General features: G+C 37.3%; 1 protein-coding gene across 3 annotated transcripts in view; it reads left to right on the top strand.

Moving 5' to 3' along the window:
- Positions 1–1,017: 1,017 nt before the first annotated feature.
- The window catches only part of LOC106075199 (protein jagged-1-like), a 28,547-nt gene continuing 5,508 nt past the window's right edge, over positions 1,018–24,056 (top strand). Inside the window, exons 1-12 of one of the 3 annotated variants that reach the window (XM_056028759.1) lie at positions 1,018–1,137; positions 1,499–1,907; positions 7,249–7,374; positions 8,360–8,518; positions 9,518–9,703; positions 11,158–11,382; positions 12,446–12,658; positions 19,334–19,477; positions 20,506–20,640; positions 21,166–21,306; positions 21,722–21,877; positions 23,265–23,402. In XM_056028759.1, coding sequence (XP_055884734.1) covers positions 1,835–1,907; positions 7,249–7,374; positions 8,360–8,518; positions 9,518–9,703; positions 11,158–11,382; positions 12,446–12,658; positions 19,334–19,477; positions 20,506–20,640; positions 21,166–21,306; positions 21,722–21,877; positions 23,265–23,402 — 1,696 coding nt within the window. In that variant the 5' untranslated portion in view covers positions 1,018–1,137; positions 1,499–1,834. Of the gene's footprint in view, positions 1,138–1,166; positions 1,350–1,498; positions 1,908–7,248; positions 7,375–8,359; positions 8,519–9,517; positions 9,704–11,157; positions 11,383–12,445; positions 12,659–19,333; positions 19,478–20,505; positions 20,641–21,165; positions 21,307–21,721; positions 21,878–23,264; positions 23,403–24,056 lie in introns of those variants that run through there. The other 2 variants (XM_056028760.1, XM_056028758.1) reach the window with 2 other exon arrangements.

Here is a 24,056-nt window from a genome sequence, read left to right as displayed (position 1 = left end):
TAGGCATTTAAATTTAAATATCGGCTTCAAAAAACGTATAGGCCTACGGTCGAAATTGCGAACTAAAAAATCGTTTTGGGTAAATTTAAACGCTGCGGTTTCGATAGTGAAAGTGGCTGAGCTGTTCTGTGTAGCTAATACGGAAAGCATTAAGAGATTATATTTCGTATTTTTCGACCACGGCAAGTGGGAGAATGAGTCAGCGAGTCATCAGGGCCAAGAGTAAAAAGACATCTTGTAAATAACAAACGTTCTTCTAGTTAATTTTGCTCATTGGCGCGTTCTGCTTCCCTAAACACGAACAAAGCTCTCCTGTGTGGGAGTTGATTTAATACAATTAATAAGATACAATGAATGGTATATCATTATATTTGGTATGGTGTCTGAGTGGTTAAGCGCTTGGCTTCCCAACCTGGGGTCCGTGGGCTCGAATCTAGGTGAAGACTGGGACTTTGAATTTCGAGATTCCATCTAACGGTAATGGGTACTTGACTTAAGTTTGTGCTGGCCACATGACACCCTGCTCGTTAGCCTTTGGCCAAAGAAACAGATGACCTTAACATCACCCTATAGATCGCAAGGTCTGTACGGGGAACTTTACTTTTAAAAAAAATATCATTGTATAAAAATAAATAGGTCTGTAGAAAAAACTGACTTCAAAACGTTTTTATATTGCCATCCCCTCTTCCCCGTTCTTGTAATCATCTTCTTTTTCGTAATCATCTTCTTTTTTGAAGTAACGTCTGTATTATATAAGATAAGTCTTTATAAGAGAATGAAAACCAGTGACTTGGCAGAATTTAAGTCATTGGTTAATATGCATGACTAAATGCATGACGCGTAGGACGTAATCATCTTCTTTTTTGAAGTAACGTCTGTATTATATAAGATAAGTCTTCTAGAAGTCTAACAGAATTGACAAATGGAAAATAATGGTCTTCAAGTTGAATGAAACAAACCGCGTGAGAAAAATAATTCAACGCAAGCAAGTGTTACTATATGTCAAGTTATTCCACGACACGCGAGGTGAGACCAGTGACGATGTGTCAGCCCTTGTTCGTATCACTTTGGGACAGCGGCAGCAATCTGAGTACAAGTGTATTAAGCGAACACACACACACACTTAAGTGCTTCTTGGTAATCGTATTTTTTCTTTTATATTAAACTGTAAAACGTAAATGGTAATGTTCTGACTTCAAACTTGATAAATCCGCGTTGCACCACGGTGGAGAAGTTTATATCATGACTTTATTTTTAGAAATTCGTAAAGTGCTTTTATGAGTGATGGCATTAAGAATTCAATGAAATCTATCTACCAACTTTAAGCAAACTTAAAAGAGTAGGCCTATGTAAGACTATATTTCGAATAAATAGAAATGGAATTTGACGACACAGTGTTTTCTTTCTACATTTAATTAAACATTTTTAGAAACAATTTTCATTATTTTGTGATCTTCATAAAATGTTATTCATCCAATAATCGTTTTATTGTTTATAGGTCTATATGTAGACCAGTCTCTCTGTAATGGCGCCAGTTTGGACAGCAGACGACTGAATACGCTGGGAAGAGAAGACCACTTGTGGAATAATTGACTATTTGTAGTGCTACAGCTTATATCCGGAATGAGGCTTTTTTTTATATTTTAAATTATCTTTATCTTGACATTAATAGTAACAGTTTTCTCAAATAATAACTTTGAATTTTAAAGATCGTCTAAGTCAGTTTCATAGAGCGCTTATTCGTTTGTCATCTAGATATATACGATTCAGAATCATGAACTTTTTCTAGCATATAGATACACAGATTGTTAATTGAGTTAGAAAACAGAACACCATGGGCTCAAGTACAATATCTGGATTACTGTTCTTGCTTTTGTGTGCTGTTAGCGTGGATTCAAAGAGAAACAGTAAGTTATGAATGTAGCCTGAGTAATTACACCTAGTCGGGATACCTTTACTTTTATTACATCTAGAAAAGATACCTTTAGTTTAATAACATCTAGACGAGAAACCTTAAATTTAGTTACATCTAGAAGAGATACCTTTATTTTAATAACATCTAGAAGAGATACCTTAAATTTAGTTACATCTAGAAAAGATACCTTTAGTTTAATAATATCTAGACGAGAAATGTTCAATCTAGTTACATCTAGAAGAGATACCTTTAGTTTAATAACATCTAGACGAGAAATGTTCAATCTAGTTACATCTAGAAGAGATACCTTTAGTTTAATAACATCTAGACGAGAAACCTTAAATTTAGTTACATCTAGAAGAGATACCTTTAGTTTAATAACATCTAGACGAGAAACCTTAAATTTAGTTACATCTAGAAGAGATACCTTTAGTTTAATAACATCTAGAAGAGATACCTTTAGTTTAATAACATCCAGACGAGAAACCTTAAATTTAGTTACATCTAGAAGAGATACCTTTAGTTTAATAACATCTAGACGAGAAACCTTAAATTTAGTTACATCTAGAAGAGATACCTTTAGTTTAATAACATCTAGAAGAGATACCTTTAGTTTAATAACATCCAGACGAGAAACCTTAAATTTAGTTACATCTAGAAGAGATACCTTTAGTTTAATAACATCTAGACAAGAAACTTTAAATTTAGTTACATCTAGAAGAGATACCTTTAGTTGGATCCATTTGTTTGCTTAATTTTCAGAGTTGTAATTATTTCTCAATTTACGCACACACCTGCATGCTCTTAGTAATTCACTGAAGAAACGCAATGTTGATGTCTATTCGATTAGAGGTGGATATTTTTGCAAGTGAATAATTTCAACGATCAACAATAATGTACATCAAACATAAATCAAAGATCAATTATAAATAAAACATCAAACATAAATCAAAGATCAATTATAAATAATAATACAAATCATAGAAATATTATTAAGGTAGCCTGACTAGCAAAAAGTTAATAATGACCAATGACCGTTAACTAATGCCTGCTGACCAATGACCCCGTTATCTTGCGTCGTTTTCTTTTTACAGTCTCACAAAAAGACTTTTCTAGATGATGACGGTATTCTTGACCCTTCCTGTCGTCAACTTTCTTGAAACTATTTTGTTTCCTGCTGGTCAATGGATTTGTTTACAAAACTGGTGTTGACCGTGACCTATGTCGCGAAGGTGCCGTAGTGTTGACCCCCACCACCTCCTATCTTGACCTGGTTTAATAGGCCTACATCTAGTGCAGTGTTTCCCAAACTGTGTTTCGCGAGGCCTGAATAGGGCCTATGTGACCCTTTTTTTCCCCTTTTCTTGACCCTTCCTGTCAACTTTCTTGAAACTATTTTGTTTCCTGCTGGTCAGGGTCAATGGATTTGTTTACAAAACTGGTGTTGACCCCCACCACCTCCTATCTTGACCTGGTTTAATACATCTAGTGCAGTGTTTCCCAAACTGTGTTCCACGTAACCCTAGTCTTTCGCGAGGCCTGAATAGGGCCGCAGTGGGCCCCGCACTTTCATAGGCCCCGCGCTAATTCTAGGTGTATATTATTAAATTAAACCATTATAACTTATATTACGGTGTTCCCGCGGCCTCCTGAGCTTCCAAGGGCTCATGGAAATCTGAAATCACGAACATCTTCTGAAAAATAGGCTAAATTGTCATGCTGAGGTCCACGAAGATTTGGCAGTTCTCGACACTGAGCGTGATCTATGTAGGAAACAGACTTTCGATGGTATACTGTATGACTTCACTACACGCAAGGCTCGTCAAGTTAATTTGATCGTTCTTCTTCTTCTTCATCGTTCTCATTGTTATGTTGGAGTGTTCATATGACTAGACCAATACATGAGATGAACTGCGCAGTGGTTTCCAAATCAGGGAGCTCTCCATATAGTTTTCTTTCTATTGGGGTGATTTGGGGCCAATGTCTTATACGGGCCTCTTGGTAGAGAGAGCAGTTTTGGAGGACGTGGTCGGCATTTTCTGGTGATACTCCACATGGGCAGATTTCACTGGTTCCAATTTTGAGCTTCCGGAACATGTGTTGTCGCATTCTGTTGTGTCCGGTCCTGAGTCGAAAGATTATACGTTGGTCTTGTCGGGATAGCTTATAGTAAGCGTCATCTTTCTTGTGATTTGGATGAGAGCTCGTCCATTTCTCATTTATTTTATCTACAATTAATTTGATCGTGATATTGTACTTAGTAAAGAATGAATCAAATTCAAAGACGAATTTATTTTCTTATACAAATTCTTAATTTTCACTTATTATCCTTATCCCTACCCAGACTGGGCCCCGCGCAATTCGTTTCGCTTAGGGCCCACAATTGTTAGGGCCGGCCCTGTCCACGAACTACTGGAATAATGACCTAGTAGGCCACCATGTGAATTAATCTCTCTAAAAAAATAAGCAAAGTGTTCCGTTAAATACACAGAATGTGCGAAGCGTTCCGTTTGATAAAGGGTCTGGGAAACACTGATTTAGTGGACGCGATTTGCAGTCGATAGTATCAATTACCCCCCTTTTTTTGTGCTAAAGAAAATGTTTAAATATTCACTACAATATTCGTTTGTCTAGTTAAGGTTCTCTGCAAACGAAAAGTAAAATATAATTGTTAGTTAGAAGTTAGTTAGATGGCTGCTTGGTCGTGCGGTTTGCACGCTGGACTGTCGTTCAGATTTATCGATGGTCCAGGGTTCAAACTCTGCCCGCTCCCATCCCCCGTTGTCCTGCGGGAGGTTTGGACTAGGAAGTAATTATCTTCAAATCTGAAGGAACATCCGAAACATATAAAATATTTTTACAAAGGTGAATTATCTGTAGACATACTTTAATAAGCAAAGGTGAATTATCCGTAGACATACTTTAGACGCGAAGGTGAATTATCCGTAGACATACTTTAGAAGCAAAGGTGAACTATCCGTAGACATACTTTAATAAGCAAAGGTGAACTATCCGTAGACATACTTTAGAAGCAAAGGTGAACTATCCGTAGACATACTTTAATAAGCAAAGGTGAACTATCCGTAGACATACTTTAGAAGCAAAGGTGAATTATCTGTAGACATACTTTAGAAGCAAAGGTGAATTATCCGTAGACATACTTTAATAAGCAAAGGTGAACTATCCGTAGACATACTTTAATAAGCAAAGGTGAATTATCCGTAGACATACTTTAGAAGCAAAGGTGAACTATCCGTAGACATACTTTAATAAGCAAAGGTGAACTATCCGTAGACATACTTTAGAAGCAAAGGGGAATTATCCGTAGACATACTTTAGAAGCAAATGTGAATTATCCGTAGACATACTTTAGAAGCAAAGGTGAACTATCCGTAGACATACTTTAGAAGCAAAGGTGAACTATCCGTAGACATACTTTAATAAGCAAAGGTGAACTATCCGTAGACATACTTTAATAAGCAAAGGTGAATTATCCGTAGACATACTTTAATAAGCAAAGGTGAATTATCCGTAGACATACTTTAATAAGCAAAGGTGAATTATCCGTAGACATACTTGGCACTTACATTGGGGTCAACGTTTCTGGGAGGCGGAGGGTCAGATTGTGGTTGCTTTTGTAATTATAATTAACAGTTTTCCAGGCACGCCCATTTTCTGTCTCGAGTCCTGATAGGTATTCACACTTTCTCGTTCTTATATCTGAATAACTCAGGAATAACTGGTGGAAGAAGTGGTTGTTAACCCTCAAAGTGCTGAGCTTTTTTTTTTTTACAATGGAATGGAATTACAGTTCTAATGTTTAGAGGCCAAATAACCACAAGTGTCTTAAGGGTTAAATGAGTTTATGCCAAGAGAATGTTCATCAAACATTGATCAGTACGTACTTTGTATTCCAAACATGACTTACATGTATAAGATTTTTTTTTTAGAAAGGAACTAACAACCTTTGGTACCGGCGCTTAGGTCAACATGTTGTTACTTTAAAAGTACGTGTCGTTATTTGTCGTTTTCTTTTGTGCATAGACAGAACAGAAACATACGTTATAGATCTACGTTTAAAAGTTTATAAGAATAATTTTATTTATAAAGCGCTGTTAACAAACAAAATGTAGGCTGAAGGCGCTGTAACAACATTACAAACACAAACACGAAAACCAAAATGACAATTAATCTAAAAAAGTTTTAAACAGATAGGTCTTAATGTTCTTCTTAAACGTGGTGTAGCTAATTGTCTGTCTGACAACGCGCATTCGTGTGTTAATCTAGTCGTGTATGTTAATTAGAGACTTAGACTCTTCTAAATCATTATTTTTCATGTCTGATTTAGGCAACCTATTCTATACTCTAATGGAATTAGGAAAGAAAGGGAGCACTTTTTTAAAAAAAACTGATATAGCATATGGAATATTAGAAATGTATCTATTTTTCTGTCTTTCTGAGTATTTTATTAGGTTGTCTCTGAATGTGTACATTACTGTTTAGTGTTTTATGGATTATTGCCACGTAAAGTTTTAGTCTTCTGTCCCAGAGTGTCTCTTATATTTCACTAATTGGCTAATATATTATTAATGGTCAACAAGTTTTACTATTAAAGATATCGTAAAAACAACAACAAAGCTTATCTAAGAGAAAAGGTTATTTTCATTCTTTGATATCAGACTAAATCATTAATTACCAATAATTGATTGGCTAATTGGTTAATTTTCTTATTGATTCATATGTACTATAATTAATAGTTTAAAGTTTCAACTTGATCCAAGAATGGTTGTGAGAGAAATAATGTGTTCAGTTATCTAAGAGGACTAAGCCCTACATATTTAGCAGTATGTGAATACTGAAGGATTAATCTCTCTTGTTGGTATAAAAAAAAATAATTAATTACCAGTAATTAATTGATTTATTTTCTTTTATCGATTCTGTCTTGTTTATGCCAATGTATAATTGTGCAAAGTTTCAACTTGACCCTAGAACGGTGTGGGGGAAATAACGCATAAATTTTTTTTTTTACAGAAAGAGTTAATATACGTTTTGTAAACATTGTTAACATAACGGATAGTCGTCGACAAAAGTTTATCGCAAGGGGCGGCAAGGGCTATGAATCTCATTCCTCCACACATGCATTCAAGCAAAAGCAAATTAAAGTTTATTATTTTCAGGCAGAGTGGTTTCGATAAGTGCAATGCTGGTGCTCTATCTGCACGATTGGGAGACATCCCCACGTTAAAATCATCGCAAGACGATCCGGGCTACAATTTACTGCTAGTAATGGTTACTATAAGACTTGAAGCTTATCTTTTCCTTCTTTATCTCAGAATGTGAAATGTCCTGGTTTGGACCGGAATGCCAGTATCAATGCCACTGTAAAGGTGTATGTTCCAATGATGGACAATGCGACCAAGGCTGTCAAAAAGGATGGTTCGGACCTGAATGTCAGTACGGTATGTTTTTTGTGTTAAATGGGGTTTGGCAAAAATCAGGTTATGGGAAATCATTAGTTTTTCTGGCTTCCTTGAGGTACCTTCATGTAAACTTTTACAACGAAATATTGGATACGTGAACATGGAAAATGATTGTAGCCTACTGTAATGTACCATAGTATCAAGTATCAGCTCGTGTGGACGACTAAGGAAAGACAGGCTAGTTTTCAGTCCTCTACCCATCACAATTCCTCGCAGAAGCTGTTATCCAAGTGACCTCTCCATCTTCTGCACTCGGCTTCCGACCTCGTCTAGTTTGGGGCCACTGGATTGAGGGATGGGAGAGGCTTTAGGAGTGGAGACCAATCAAATAGTTGCAGTTTAATAATTTTGTGATGGCTCAGACACAGAACTTAGTGGAGTTCTAATCCGGCATTACTGGTACCTTGAAAAAAAAAGCCTCAAAGTGGCTTTTCCTGATCTCTACTCTACTACTGTTATCGGAAGGAGGCGCGGTGGCTGAGTGGTAAAGCGCTTGGCTTCTGAACCGGAGCTCCCGGGTTCGAATACTGGTGAAGAATTGTATTTTTAATTTCGGGATCTTTGAGCGCGCTCTGAGTCCACCAGCTCTAATGGGTACCTGACTTTAGATGAGGAAAAGTAAAGGCGGTTTGTCGTTGTGCTGGCCACGTGATACCCTCGTTAGCCTTAGGCCACAGAATCAGATGACCTTTACATCATCTGCTCTATAGACCACAAGGTCTGAAAGGGAAACTTTACTGTTAAGGGAGAAAAAAGAATCCTTTGAATTTTATTGTAAATGTGTATCTTTTTATTACAGAAATAACGATACACTTACATAGAAATCTGTGGCATTTTACGTCTCGAGAGACGATCTTTTCCCTTTGCAACTTCTTTCTTACATAGAAATATATATCTGTAAAATTGTCAAATAAACTAATCGAAAGATTTAATTAATCTCTATTCTAAAAAAAAAAAAAAAAAGAGGATATTGCAATCCTAGCTGGCCCCAAAGACAACAATCTAACAGACGGTGATGATTCGACCTGCATCAGTGACTCAAAAAGTCGAAGTTTTACCCTGACATTTGAAGCATCATCGTTGTACCCGGTGACTTGGATGAGATTGACTGTCAATGACATGGGTAAGTATGACAGTATCTGCTGAGTGAGAGAGAGAGTTAGAGAGAGAAAGAGAGACTAGTCCAACTTAAACATTTTATCAATCGAAAATTTTGGTCGATATTTGTAATACAGCCGATATCGATAACTGTGTCCACCCAGGTTCCACACTTTTTGTTTTTGAACGACCCAGTGAAGAGTTTGCAATCTGAAAAGAGGAATCGTAACTAGAAAAATGTAAAAAAATATTTTTTTTAAAAAGACAATTCCTGCTTTATATACATCTTATAGAGCGACTAGCGTTACATACCGGCTATGCCCGTTGATTTCTTCCCAATGCTTTATATTGTTTATTATGGCTGAAACATCCCCTCATTTTCATTTTTTTTTTTTCAATAGACGAGCCACATTTTACGATCCCCCTACCCTACTTTTTAGCCCGCGAATTACTGTACCTGTTAAAATTAAATGAAACGCCTTGATCTTACCCTTTCTCTCTCCCTATCTATGTCTCTATCTTTCATTATCTATCTTTCTCGATCTATGTCTCTCTCTCTCTCTCTCTGTATGTATATATATATATATATATATATATATATATATATATATATATATATATATATATATATCCCTCTTTCTCTCTGTTTCTCTCTCTCTCAAAACAGCGATTTTGAATGAACAACATATTGTAGGACTTATTAATATTTGTAGTAAGAGTCAAAACAGCAATTTTGAAGAGTAATTTGGCGGTTTTTTTTTTTTAATTCAAATCAAGCTGAATAGCCTATTATCAATAATGAGATTTCTGAATTATATTACTTTTTTCTTTTTCTTACCAAAAGGGAAATCAGATTAATAGCTTTTCTAGTCTTTGCGATCTTAACGTTGCAGACGGACAGACAGACAAAACAAAGCTAATAGCGGCTTTCCTCGGCCGCTAAAAAAGGGAAATATTTTTATTAATTTCATTTGTCAAGGTTATAACGTTTGAATTAATGAATCTTTTTTTTTTTTGTTCCCAGGAAATAGGGACAAGCTTCAAACTATAGGAATAGAATTTAAACCACCAGCCAAATGTACAAATAAGAAAATGACTACTTCTGATCTAGTCTCTGTTGACGTGCATTGTGACAAGTCTGTTCTTATCAATCAACTCATTCTTACTGGAGATGTAGTACCGTTCTTGTGTTCTGTGCACGTCACAGCAGGTGAGTTCAGCTAAAAGCTAAACAAAATTTGGTAAAAATATTTCTAATCACACAGATTTATTATGTCAAAGTCGGACGTGAGTATAATTGCATGACTGATCCAAACTAATTGATACAATTACACTTCATATAAGCTTAGTTTTTTTGAACTCTTAATGATATTTCCGAAATTATTCTTCCACGTTCTGGCAAAATTTTTCATTTATCATATGTCTGCATTCTACCCTGTTATGATCAAACTTAATAACATTTTTGTTTTGTAATCAGAAAACGTTACATTTGGCATTTCGCCGCATAGAATTCTAGGAGAATGCATGCTCTTTTTATATAACACAAATTATAGGTTATAGACCAAAAATAAATTTAATTTATCAAAGTCAAATCAAAGATGTTATCGTTAATTAGGAGAGAAAGAGTTAAAAGGTATTACTTTAGATGTTGTTCTTTTTTGTTTGTTCAACGTTTACATTTCATATCTTATCTTATAAAATTCAGACGTTACCTCAAAAAAAGATGATTACGTCCTACGCGTCATGCATTTAGTCATGCATGTTAACCAATGACTTAAATTCTGCTAGGTCACTAGTTTTCCTGGCTAGCTCAGGCAACCCATTCCATGTTCTAATGCACTAGGGAAGAAGGAGCATTTGTACAAATTTGTCCTAGCATATGGAACGAGGAATGTGCCTTTATCTTTGTGTCTTTCAGAGTATTTTATTAAATTGTGTTTTTGTATTTGAAGATTATGGTTCAGTGTTTTATGTATAATTGCTACTTTACTTTTAAGTCTTCTATCCTGAAGGCTTTCTAAATTTAGTGATTTTACTCTAGTCAAATGTGAATATTCGTTAGTTATGAATCTCACTGCTCTATTTTGTGTCTGTTCCATTTACTTAATGTTTTCTTGAGTTGAGGGGTCCCAAACAGAGGATGAATATTCTATTACTGGCCTAACCAAGGTTAAATAACATTTAAGATTTATGTTCTTATTTGATTTATATACATTTTTTTAAATAAACCCTAATGCTTTGTTTGATTTTTTGATAGTTTCATCAATATGTGGATTCCATGACAGTTTTTCATTTATTATAACACCTAGGTATTTTGCGTTTTTAGTCTGTATTACTGGTTTACCCTGAATAAGATAAGTGGAATTAATTTAAGTTGGTTTTTCTTTTTTCAGTACTCTTAATAACAAACATTTTTTCTGGGTGGAAAGACATGCTCCAATTTGATTCCCATTTCTGTAATTCATCTAATTCTCTTTGTAAAATTTCTTTATCTTGTGTTGTTTTTATTGTTCTATATATTATGCAATCGTATGCAAATAATCTGACTTTTGCTCCTGAGCTAATGCAATTTGGTAAATCATTTATGTAAATTAAAAATAGTAGTGGACCTAAGACTGTGTTACAGTGTTAAGTTTTTGTTGTATTTTGTTTCCCTTGAAACAGGTAGAAATGTTGCTATCCGTCAGCCAACCAATCAATCCAGTGACTACTCTGACAGTATGTGTGATGAGACGTGCTCTTACTCCTCCAATGCCGTTGATGGAAGCACTAACACAGACTTGTATTCACAGAGCTGCACACATACCAAAGAAGAAAACAAACCATATTGGAATTTGAATTTCAGACGACCATATTTAATTAGCAAATACAAAATTTATAACAGAAATGGTAGGTTTAAGAATTACATGTATATAGGCCTACAAATGTTACACACCGGCACCATATATATGTAATAGAAATAATTGACCATGGAATCTTATTAATAATATATTGTTGCGTGGTCGAGAGGCCAAGTGCGCTTGAACTTAGTTTGGCTTGGCTACCTAGAAGGGGGCTCGAGGTTCGACACCCGACTCCCAGATAACCCCCTTCGGGCAGAGTTGTGTTTACTGACCGCCTAAAGGCAGCACGGAAAACCAACTCCCAGATAACCCCCTTCCACTGGTCCACAAATGAGATTGGACCAAAAGCGCTCTGAGTATGCTATAAGCATTAAAGTAGCGCTATATAAAAGCTATAATAATAATCCTATACATATCCTTGTGGTAATCTAGTGCAAGTATAGGCCTATAAAATACCATATTAATGACTGCGATTGTCCCTCTTGGCTGATTCAGGAAACCCGTTCCTTGCCCTAATGACACTAAGGAAGAAGGAACACGTATAAAATGTGCCATTCTGTCTTTCTGAAAATTTTATTAGGCTGTTGTTTTTTTATTTGAAGAAAACATCAAAATAGCTGTGTGCAGTCTGTCTGTCCACCAGTCTACCTGTTACCTTTAAACTAAAAACACTTTTGAAGGTCCGACTTCAACGTCACCCGTAGACCTGTTCTGCTCAAAATAGTTGCAGAAACTTGCAGAGATCACTTTTGGACTTTGGAAAGCAAAGCAGTTATGGTTTTAAAATTAAACATGCAAAATGACTATTTTAATAATTTTTTGCAAAGTGTTGTATCTTAATGGACGCAATATGCGAGTTCTTAGCTGCCTCTCTTTCTAAACGCTGAGTGCAATGTCTTGGATTCAGAGCTTTTCTTCTCCTAGACCAGCGGTTCTCAACCTTTTAAGTTCGGCTACCTCTTTTTACACCCCCATTTACATTTCCGATAAAAACAACCTTCTGTTTCTGTTATTATCACTTAGTAAATAGTTCTTAATATTATTAAACACCACTATACCTTGTGACTTTTTATTATTTATATCATTATTTTATTATCATTAATTATCAGCTCACCAGCTTAGACTTCGAAATTTCCACATTACGAACTGGAACAGTCAGACACTAGTCTTTAACTATACAAACCAAGGACGCGAGATACGTTCATCCTACACAGTCTTACAGCCATCGAGTGTTTCCGATAAGGCAGTGACCAACATTGCGGTTCACCTTCTTCAAGATGGAAAGGGTATGATCACGATCTGTGAATTTCAAGTCTTTGGGGGTAAGTAGAGTCAATCATTTTTTTTTTTAAATATTAAATTTGATTGCCCTTTCGCACATTGGTTTGGATAATGTGAAGCGATATTAGCCAGTTTGCGAAATGGCTGGCTAGTTCACGAATGGGGTCGATTTTAGGTTTAAGCTGTAACATATGTAACATCTACAACTCGATAACCAATGCTATATCCCTGACAGCGTTCACGTGACCAAGCAATGCATCGCCATAATAGTGGAGGTTTTCATATGTGGAGGGAAAAAAATATGAAAAGAGCTTTGTGGTGCATCCGGTGATGGTTAGCGATGTTTGTTTTTTGTTTTTGTTTTTTGTTTTTGTTTTTTGTTTTTGTTTTTTGTTTTTTAAATGCCAAGGAACAATTCTTAGGTAGACTATTATATGTCTTTTATTTTTGGTTTTTCTAGCACTACGGAATCAAATTTTCTAAGCATCAGACGTTCACTCAGGGGGATATCATTTGGGGGTCCGGGAGCTTGAACTCTTTAGGGGTCCCTGAATTTTGACATTCGACATCAGGACATGAGATAATGGCGTAATATTTAGTATTTGAAGTAAAAAAAAAATAATTCAAAGACTCATTTAGGGGTACCTCTTTAAGTGGGGGGCCCGGGGGGGGATTTTTAATTCTCCCCCCCCCTTCATCCCCCACCATAGCTACTCCACTGCGTTCACTCTATGACGGTGGCAACCTAAAACGAGCTTAAAAACAAACGGGAAACACCCGGACATACTTGTACATTTTAAAATTAAGTCAATCCATCAATTCAATCCTTCTTTACTTGTGGCTTAACTCTCATTCGTAGCAGTAAAATGACATGTTTTGTTTACAAGCGATGTTTCCTGTAGATCTGTTAGTGTACTCAATTCTCAAAGATGGTGTCAGTTCCTAGTTCATAGCCACATACCAAAATATAGGTTAGTGTTTAGTATAGCTTACCCACTAGAAAAACGGACAAAGGCCATTCATTTAATCTAATAATCTAGCTTGACGAGGATTCTAACTCTTTAAGTGCTTTAATATGATGAACGTAGATCGCAATCACTTGAGTATGTCTAGATATCAGGAATAAAAATAGACATTTAATATTTAGGCCTGGGAACATTGCTTTTTTTCGAGCAAATTTTTTTAACGCAGATCTATCAGTGTCACGTCGATGTGTAACTGTGTAGCATACCATATAAAATAATAATAATAATAATAATAACCCTTAGAAGATTCTCGTTGCCTGTCAGAGTGCGGTACTGCTGCAGACCTGCCACATCATCAAAAAACTCCTCAGTGGACACTGACAAAGGGACTACAATGAATTTTGTTTCTCTTTAGCGAAACTCGACCCTGGCAGTGCCTGAGAATGGTGGGAAGCGTGGTCGAGAGGCCAAGTGCGCTTGAACTTGGCTTGGCTTGGCTAGAAGGGGGGCTCGAGGTTTGACACCCGACTCGGGTGCCTAAAGCGCAGCACGGAAAACCGACTCCTAGATACCCCCTCCCACCCCCACCCCCCACTGGTCCACAAATGAGATTGGACCAAAAGCGCTCTGAGCATGCTATAAGCATGAAAGTAGCGCTATATAAAAGCTATAATAATGAATACTCGTTCGTTTCTAACATAATAATAATAATAATATTAATAATAATAATACCACTATCTCATAATATAAGGCAAACCGAAATGGAAAGAAACGGGAGAACAAAGCCAATAAGGGAACCTAAAGTTGGAGATTAAGCGGTTATGGGAGTAGTCTAAAATATCAAGAAGCCCCATTGTATTATCCACTGAGGGGATAACGACGACTGATCTCACAGATACGTTATTAACACGCCGAGGAAGATTCCCGTTGCCTGTCAGAGGGTGGTACTGCTGCAGACCTGCCACATCACCTGAGATGAACCCCTATTGAAAAAATCAGAGCAGGAAGGACTAGTCCTCCCGTAGTGCTCTGGCAAGAAACTTAGCCGTTCGGCGTAGTGCCTCGTAGCTACCATACAAGTCAAGTGACTGCTCAGACAGGTCCCCCCTTAGCTCGCGGAGCTGGGGACACTCGTACAAGACGTGCGACACTGTTTCGACGCTCTCTCCACAGTGACGGCATCGAGAGTCAAAGTTCGTGCGGAACCGGGCAAAGTATGCCCCAATAGGACAGTGTTCCGTCCTGCACTGCGCAATAATTGACTGCTCTGACCTCCTCAGTCGCCACCATGGATCGTCGCGATCTGGGTGACGCATGTGCTGCCAGACACCACGTGCTCTGTCGGATTCCTCTCAGGACTTTAACCACTTCTCATGAATGAGTGCTCGGATTTGTGCCGTTGCTTGTAAGTACGTGCTTGGTGCTTCGAGGTGTGTGGCTGCCACAAAGGCTCTGGGTATGCCACACAGGCGTTTATGTATCCAAACAACTTGAACATAGTCACACAGACTTTAATGTAGTCACACAGACTTTAATGTAGTCACACAGACTTTAATGTAATATGCACACAGTCTATAGTTAAGACACACAGTCTTAAAAGATGAAGACACAGTCTTAAAAGATGAAGACACAAAGTCTTAGTTGTAGACAGAAAGTCTAGCATCAAATCAAAAAAGTTTAAACTGTTGAAGACACAAAGTCTTTGATGAAGCAACACATGCTTGTGAGAAGCCACGTAGGCTTATATCTATGATAAGCGTGACAGAATGTCCGCTACGACGTTTCCTTTACCTGGAATGGCTGGTTTCTCTCTGGTTTTAGTGTATTGAAAATTGTTAGCAAACTACTTCATCGAAAATTGTTAGCAAACTACTTCATCAATGTGAGGGCGCCAACTGCATGAAAACGACAGCTCCAATAGCTCGGCGGATGTTATCTACGGCGCCGATTGCCTCTTCTATTATAGAAAATTTCTCAGTGAACACTGTTAAAGGGAGACTACAGTGAATTTCGTTGTTGTTTCTCTAACGAAGTTGGGTCTTAGCAGTCCCAGAGAATGAGTAACATAATAATAATATAAGAAAATAAGAATATCTTCAGTATAATAATTTGTCTTTCATGTGTGCGTATTATATTACAAATAACAAAATATTTGAACATTAACTTACGAAAAGTACGCCCTTAGGACATTTTAAAACTTCTGATTTTTTTCACTCAACTTACATCAATAACAACAAGATGACACCAATATCTGACAAAACCCACCATTTGGAATACCCTCTCACCATTTCATTTCATTGTCCATGACTATATAGCTTAGAGATAGTTGAAGATATCTCACAAAGGCTGCTGGGGAGGGGACACAATTGAGACCCATATAAAACCCCCTATTCAAGACAGGCGCGAAAGATGCAGAAGACGGAAAGAAAACTTAAATAGACCGCCTGTGTGGACAACGGCTTTGTGTACACGAGGTGCGGGAAAATATGCAGGTCGCAACTGGGTTTGCGTAGTCATGTGATACACTTTGGGTAGAGAAGCGGATAATAAAAAAAAAAGTGAAATTTAAGAGTTTGTATTAGAAAATAAATTCGTCTATGCATTTTATTCATTCTTTACTACGCTCAGAACTACTTTACGAGGCTTGCGGGAGATTTCCAGGAGCTCTTGGTAAATCGACAGGAGGGCGCGGGAAATCTGTTTTAAGTTATAAAATGGTTTAATTTAATAAGTTATACACCTTGAATTGGCGCGGATCCTATGAAAGTGCGGGGCCCACTGCGGTCGCATAGGTTGCAGTGGCCTAAGGCCGACCCTGCAAAATAGCGGCGTATGCAACACCGCCTAGTCGACTAGTCTTATATAATACAGACATTACTTAAAAAAAAAAATTACGTCTTACGCGTCATGCATTTAGTCATGCATAATAACCAATGACTTAAATTCTGCCAAGTCACTGGTTTTCCTGGCTAGCTCAGGCAACCCATTCCATGCTCTAATAGCACTATGGAAGAAGGAGCATTTGTACGAATTTGTCCTATCATATGGAACAAGGAATATGCCTTACATAGGCCTATATAGTAATAATATTAACATTGGGTGATATAAAAAATAAGCTATTCAATACTGTGAAGATATGAGAGCTGAACGGGTTCGGTCTTCTTCTTTTTCCTCGTTCTCATTTATATGTTGGAGTGTTCAGATGACTAGACCGATATATGAGATGAACCGCGCAGTGGTTTCCAAATTAGGGTGTTCTCCATATAGTTTTTTTTTTCTATTGGTGTGTTTTGGGGCCAGTGTCTTGTACGGGTTTCATGGTAAAGAGAACAATTTTGAAGGACATGGTCAGCCTTCTCTGGCGACACTCCACGTGGGCGTATTTCAATGGTTCTGTCATAATATAGGAGAGTGATGCCCAAAATACGGCCCGCGGGCAAGATTTGGCCCGCGACATGGTTCCATCCGGCCCACCGAATTGTCGGCACAAAGTGTAGAAATCTCCATTCCAAAAAAAAAAAGGTTGAAAAAATTTATCTTTACCTACGTTTGGACCCTCATTTTTTCTCCGATGGATTGGTATTATGATCTTTGACATTTGTGTGTTTATGCATTGGAACTCTGAATGTAGACTCTACCAGGAAAAGTGAACATATCTTTACTTTTTTTGTTGAACATGATAATAAGCCAACATATTTATTTGATCAAGAAAGTGTCTGACAAGAAACGCAGGAAACTGATTATTCAATCCATCGAAAAAGCAAAAGAAGGAAGTAAATGCTATGGATTTCCTGTAATCAAAATAACCAGAAGAAAGAAGAGTTGAGGGAGTTGAGTTCCAATGTAGGACTGTCAATAGAGCTGCAATTCAAACGTGTTGCGACAGAAGTGCTGGACAGACTTTATATGAAGATGAAAAAATGATTCCGAAGGTTGGAAAACCGTGTGGGCACCTTTGGATTTTTTCTTGAACCAAGACACTTCTTTGAGTCTATGGATGATGACACGCTGATGAAAAACTGTGTGACTTTATTCCTGTTTGCATGATGAAATACAGACAAATCGCTTGTTCAGTGATGCCATTGATACACGAGTACTTTTCATCAACAAAGCAGTGCCACAATGACGAATTGACATATTGAGGAAGCTGACTTCATATGGTAATGATTTTGTGCTCAAAACTTGCAATACTGCTACCTCATGCCACTTCCATTGCGTCGTGAGAGATCATTCTCAAAGCTCAAGCTCATCAAAAACTATCTCAGAAGCACAATGACGCAAGAAAAGCTTAGCAGCATGGCTTTAATGTCAGTGGAGTCGCATATACTAGACAGTATCGATATAGAGGATGTTATAGATGCCTTTGCTGCACAGAAAGCACGAGGTGAAGCCATATGAATTGAGATTTGACATTTGTGCATTTTTCGCCAATAAACAACGGTATTATTCATTACAAGTTTCTTAATAATTATTTCTTGTTAATTTAACTGATATACTGTACCAATTAGAATGTAGGCTTATATTTTTAATCACTACATTATCTCATGTCATGATGTCGAATGTCAAAATGCAAGGGCCCCCAAAGAGATCAATCCCACCGGGCCCCCAAAGAGATCAATCCCACCGGGCCCCCAAAGAGATCAATCCCACCGGGCCCCCAAAGAGATCAATCCCACCGGGCCCCCAAAGAGATCAATCCCACCGGGCCCCCAAAGAGATCAATCCCACCGGGCCCCCAAAGAGATCAATCCCACCGGGCCCCCAAAGAGATCAATCCCACCGGGCCCCCAAAGAGATCAATCCCACCGGGCCCCCAAAGAGATCAATCCCACCGGGCCCCCAAAGAGATCAATCCCACCGGGCCCCCAAAGAGATCAATCCCACCGGGCCCCCAAAGAGATCAATCCCACCGGGCCCCCAAAGAGATCAATCCCACCGGGCCCCCAAAGAGATCAATCCCACCGGGCCCCCAAAGAGATCAATCCCACCGGGCCCCCAAATCCCTAGCTACGCCCCTGAACGGCATTATAAAATAAATATGGCGGCATTCTTGGTTTGAGTCGCGAATAAAAGATTGTTAAACTAGAGATTGGAGATCCATGGGAATGTTTACCAAAAAGAGACCACAAAATGAGTCGGTGGTAAAGCTACCTACACTGTTGTTCACATTGTAATTCGAGAAATGAAGCTATTTTCCGACACGTAACAAAGATAATTGTCAAATAACCTGTTAGTTATGTATTAAATCCACAAGTTTCAACCAAAATAGTTTCAGAACTATTTCATTTCGCTTTTAATAACTTTTCGGTCATTGGGCCCGCTAGATGAGTGTCGGAAATTAAAACGGCCCGCGGGTCGAATTAGGTTGGGCATCACTGATGTAGGATGTGACTGTCAAAATCAGCCTTCACGGAACAGTGGAGTGGGCACGAAAAAAAAAAAAGGTCTTCCAAAAAAAATCTGGCGCGTAAACGTGTAAGAATGGACCGGCCTCTCTCCCATATTTTTCTAGGGACAGCTGCTAACCGGGAAGAGTAAAGTGATTTAGTTACATGACCCGCCATCGTAGAACCCCCTAGTGACGCAAGTCACGGGAATGATGACAATGAATAAAAAAAAAATATTTCATAACAAGAATAATGAATACATTCTTGAATCTCAACCACCTATATGGTGAATCCCGACCACTTTTATGTTCGTGTCCAATGACTTTCTGGCACTAGATCCATTATTTCTTTCATTTGTTTACAGAAACCGTTTGCAGTCAGGGAAGATATGGAAGAGATTGTGAACTGACGTGTTCATGTCGAAATCAAAGCGAGGCTTGCCTAGTCAGCACTGGTGGGTGCGCATCTGGATGTAGGGATGGATATATTGGTGCAGGCTGTCAGACGGGTAAGAATTATGGGATATTACCCGTTACTTGACCTGTTGGCTAATGTAGACTAGCACAGCCCGTGCCCTAAGTGGAGAACCTAGGCTGGAATTTTGTGGAGACTGATACATTCTTTTAGATCCGATATAAATCATAATAAATAGAATAAATATATTAATAAAATCTAAACTTATAAGTATGTTGTAGTTTGTAGCCTGCTTAAAAATTTAGTCTTTTATCTTTTATTTTCTTATAACTAGATCCAGTCATGATCCAGAATTGATTTGTTTAAAATTAGATCTATATATTTTTGAAATAAGTAGACCAATCAATGAAAGAGGTCTTGTGCGGCTACAGTCTTACATTTAATTTCTACTGTTCACAGGGTCTCATACAGTGTCAGGCAAAGGCATTTTTTAATTTTCTTCTTATTGTGTTTTTTTTCTTTTCAGTACTTTCCCCTGAAGAAAGGTCCTTTTAGGTTTTTGAAATGATAAATTTAAGCTCAATATAATAGTTTTTTTTTTAACAAAACGCAGAAAGAGATTATGTAGTCTCATCAATTTCATCTCCATGGTTTGTATTTTTTTCCCTAGGTCTGCCTTAGTGGAGGGTCCCATGACTTGCTAACAACTGTTTGAATGACAATAACCAAACTACTGTTTTTTAATAGTACCACATTTTTCACAGTTATATTCAGTACGATTTGGAGGCATGATGGCTGAATGGTAAAGCCCTTAGCTTCCAAACTGTGGGGTTCCAGGTTTGAATCCCTTTGAAGTCTGGGCTTTTTAATTTAGGGATCTTTTGGCGCCTCTGAGTCCAACCTGCTCTAATGGGGGACCTTAATTTTACATTGTTTGTTCCTTAAGCCAAATTCCTTTACAACTTTTTTATTTTTTATATTTGTTTGTCCATCATTTTTTTTGTGTTATTGAAATCAAAGAGGACATAACTATTTCTGTTGCAACTATTTTTAATTCTTTGCCTTAGAAGTGACACAGTGTTTTACTATTATTTTTATTTTCAAACCAAAAAAAAAAAAAAGCGTGCACATCAAAATACTTTGGTAAAGGCTGTGCTCAGAAATGTGATGAGAAATGCCTTGATCAACTTTGCCATTATGTTAATGGCCTTTGTCTGCGCTGTCTTCCTGGAAGAACTGGTCCTCTTTGTGATCGAAGTAGGTTTCAATTTTCATTTTGCATTCAATGTTTAGCAATGAACTAAATACTTAGATCAAAGTAAAATTGATTTTTTTTCTGGCTTTTAAAACTTTCCTCTGGAATAATTATTCCAATACAGACCTTGAGCTATAAATATTTAGTATAGACTGGGCAAGCTTTTCTCTCATCTTATCAATACACAAATATGTACCTCAAAAGGATGTTGTTTTTACTCTAATTATGTACAAGCAAAAGAAAAAATGGTGGCCCACACCTTTTTGATGCCACTGCAATTATATTAAAGTTCAATATTATATATTTAGCAAAATGGGCATATGTTCCTTGGGCTGAAAATTCGTAATACCTTGTTGATTCTGTGCCAATTTTTATTTTAAAAAATGTATTATAGTAAAAAACTATTCACTGCAGTGCATTGTCTACTATTAAGACCATCTACTATTACAAACTGTCCCTTTTAAAGACTTTTCACTACACCGTCCACCTAAGTAAATATTACACTATGTACCTTCTCTCTACATCAGCCTGTCCAGTGTTTACTTTTGGTGACGCCTGCTCCCAAAACTGTAGTAAAAACTGTGCTGGTGCAGGTCAGTGTGACCCTTCAACAGGGGCATGTGCAAGTGGATGTAAGCCTGGATACATTGGGGATCACTGCATAGACAGTAAGTCAGTGGATATAGTATTTTTCTTTATTACAAAGCTTTTATCAAGTCACTCTGTCTGTCTGTCTGGTAAAAAATGTGCACAGGTTATTTCTCCCACACCCATTCTCAAATCAGGTTAAAACTTCGCACAATTATTCATTGGCATAAACGGACAGACAGACTCAAGACAAATCTCTATTAAAAATTCTGGTCCACATCAGGAATAAAACTTGAGTCATTGATAGCTAGCCACATGACTGACAATACCAAGTCCATGTATAGAGTCAAATACCTAATAATGTGTTTGTTAATGGTTTCTACAGTCTATATTAAATGTTAAATCATGTTGTCTTCTCTGTATATACCAGATAGTTGGATGAGACCTTGTATTTTTGTTATTTCAAGGAAGACTATTTCTTCTTATTCTTTTTAGAGTGTGATAATAATACATACGGAAGCGACTGCTCCATGAGTTGTAGCCCTCATTGTAAACTTGATGAGAATATGCCAGATGAACTATGCCATCACTACAACGGTCACTGTGTCCATGGGTGTCAGCCTGGGTATGATGGGTGGCAGTGCCAGGAAGGTCTGTTGTGTCTTATAGTTAATAACTGTGTTATTTCCCCTTTTTTTGCATTACATTTTGTTAAATTATCTTGAACATTTTAATTTTTATTGAGGTTTTTGTTTTTATGGGGTAATGCTAACATGAGGACATGTAACAACATGAAATTTAAACATTTTATTACAAGATCTTACTTTCCTCATGTCTTTTTAATCCATAATGATATCAGAGACACCATTCAGGAACATGTTTGAGCCATTTAGCATTAATTGAACAACATAAACTGTACAACTGTTAAAGTGAAGTCCTAAAGTTCCCCTTTCGAACCTTGCCATCTATGAGGCAGATGATGTTAAGGTCATCTGTTTCTGTGGCCCAGGGTTAACTAGGGTTTCATGTGTCCAGCTCAATGACCAACCGCCTTTACTTTCCCCAACTAAAATCTGGTACTTATTAGAGTGGGGTGGACTAAGGGGTGCTTAAAAATTCTGAAATTGCAAATCCCATTCTTCACTGAGATTCAAACCCAGGACCCTAGGTTTGGAAACCAAGTGCTTAACCACTTGGCCAAAGCAGCCCCATACAGCTATTGTTCTATACATATAAATCCTTTGAAATCTATAGCTATAAATTGTTGGCACACTTAGAAGCAAAAAATAGCTTTAGAGTTAATGGATTGCTTAAAATACATAAAATGCACTTGCCAAATAGCTAAGCCACATCACATGTTTTAAGCAATCTGTAAAGTTGTTAAGTTAAAAAAGATAACTTTAACATGAAGGTTTTGGAGATTATAGGCTTTTTTTATTTCACACAATAGTAGCTGTTTCTTTGCGTTTAAGAAGTTCTGTTTAATAGCACTAATCTTTAAGATTCAAATGCATTTTCTTAACAATTTTAAATCATTAGAGAAAGCACAGACAGCTAGTTGTCGTCATCATTATCATAATCATGTACAATGACTATTTTAGTGTTAGTGTGATGGTCCACATATCAAAATACCACCACATTTCTGGGTCAGCATCTGTCCTTAGCAGAATATTTTTAAAAAGCCTGTCCATTCTTTCACATTGCCCAGGAAGCTTTTCTTTGGATAACTCTTTTTTTTTTATATGCTTCCACCACTGTACCTTGATGGATGAATTAGGACCTGACCAGCTCAGCTTTTGTCTTTTTATAGTATTAGATATTTCCTTCTTTTTGCTAGCCAGAGTGTTGAGCACAGTACATTTAAACAAACTGATAATATTAATCTTATTACACTTTATTATCCACTAAAACTCTTTCTTAACTATCGAATTAAAATATATTATTTTTGGTGAATGTGTCAGTAAAAAATGCATGAATAAGTTTTTTCAAAAGTCTAAATGATTCTCAATAAGTTCCATTGCTTTATTAATTTCTACAGAATGTGCCCCCACATATTTTGGGGAAGACTGTAAAAATAAATGTAACCCAAACTGTTTGGACCAGTTTTGTGACCACATAAGTGGACAATGTCTGGTGTGTCCAGCTGGGAAATCTGGAATCTTTTGTGAAAATGGAGGTAACACTTTGATCTAAGAGTTTCATAAGTGAATGTATTTGTTTACTGTTCATAAATTTGAAAACTTGGAATAATTGTCTAATAAAGTGTGTAAAGCCTTGGTAGTCGTTGTCTCAGTCTTGTCTTATGTAGGTCACTGATGGGGCTGCGTAGACACCGGAATCCTAAAGTAAGGTAAAGTAAAGTTTCCCTTTATGGACCTTGCAATCTACGGGGCAGATGATGTAAAGGTCATCAGTCTCTGAGGCCCACGGTTAACTAGGGTGTCATGTGGCCAGCACAACGACCAACCACCTTTACTTTTCCCCACCTAATGTCAGGTACTCATTAGAGCTGGGTGGACTCAGAGGCGCCCAAAGTTCAAACAATAAATAATCCCAGTGTTCAAAAAAAAATAATTTTGAGCTCGGGACCCTTTGTTAGGAAGCCAAGGGCTTGACCTCTCAGCCTCCTCCCCTCCTGGAATCCTACTGATGCTTAAAAACTTCTATTTTTATGCTCTTTACTATACTCTTTTTTCGAAACCTAACAAGACTGAACAGCTTGACAAAACTACCAACAAGTGAAATAAAATGTGCTAAAAGAAAGAGGTTAGCATCTTGCCAAGTGGAACTTTATAATTCTGATTAGTAAAACTAAAAGTAATAACATCTA

The sequence above is a fragment of the Biomphalaria glabrata genome, chromosome 5 (genome assembly GCF_947242115.1).
Source record: "Biomphalaria glabrata chromosome 5, xgBioGlab47.1, whole genome shotgun sequence".
Taxonomy (NCBI): Eukaryota; Metazoa; Mollusca; class Gastropoda; family Planorbidae; genus Biomphalaria; species Biomphalaria glabrata.
Note: the sequence above shows the minus strand (reverse complement) of the source record. Positions and strands in the feature narration are given on the sequence as shown.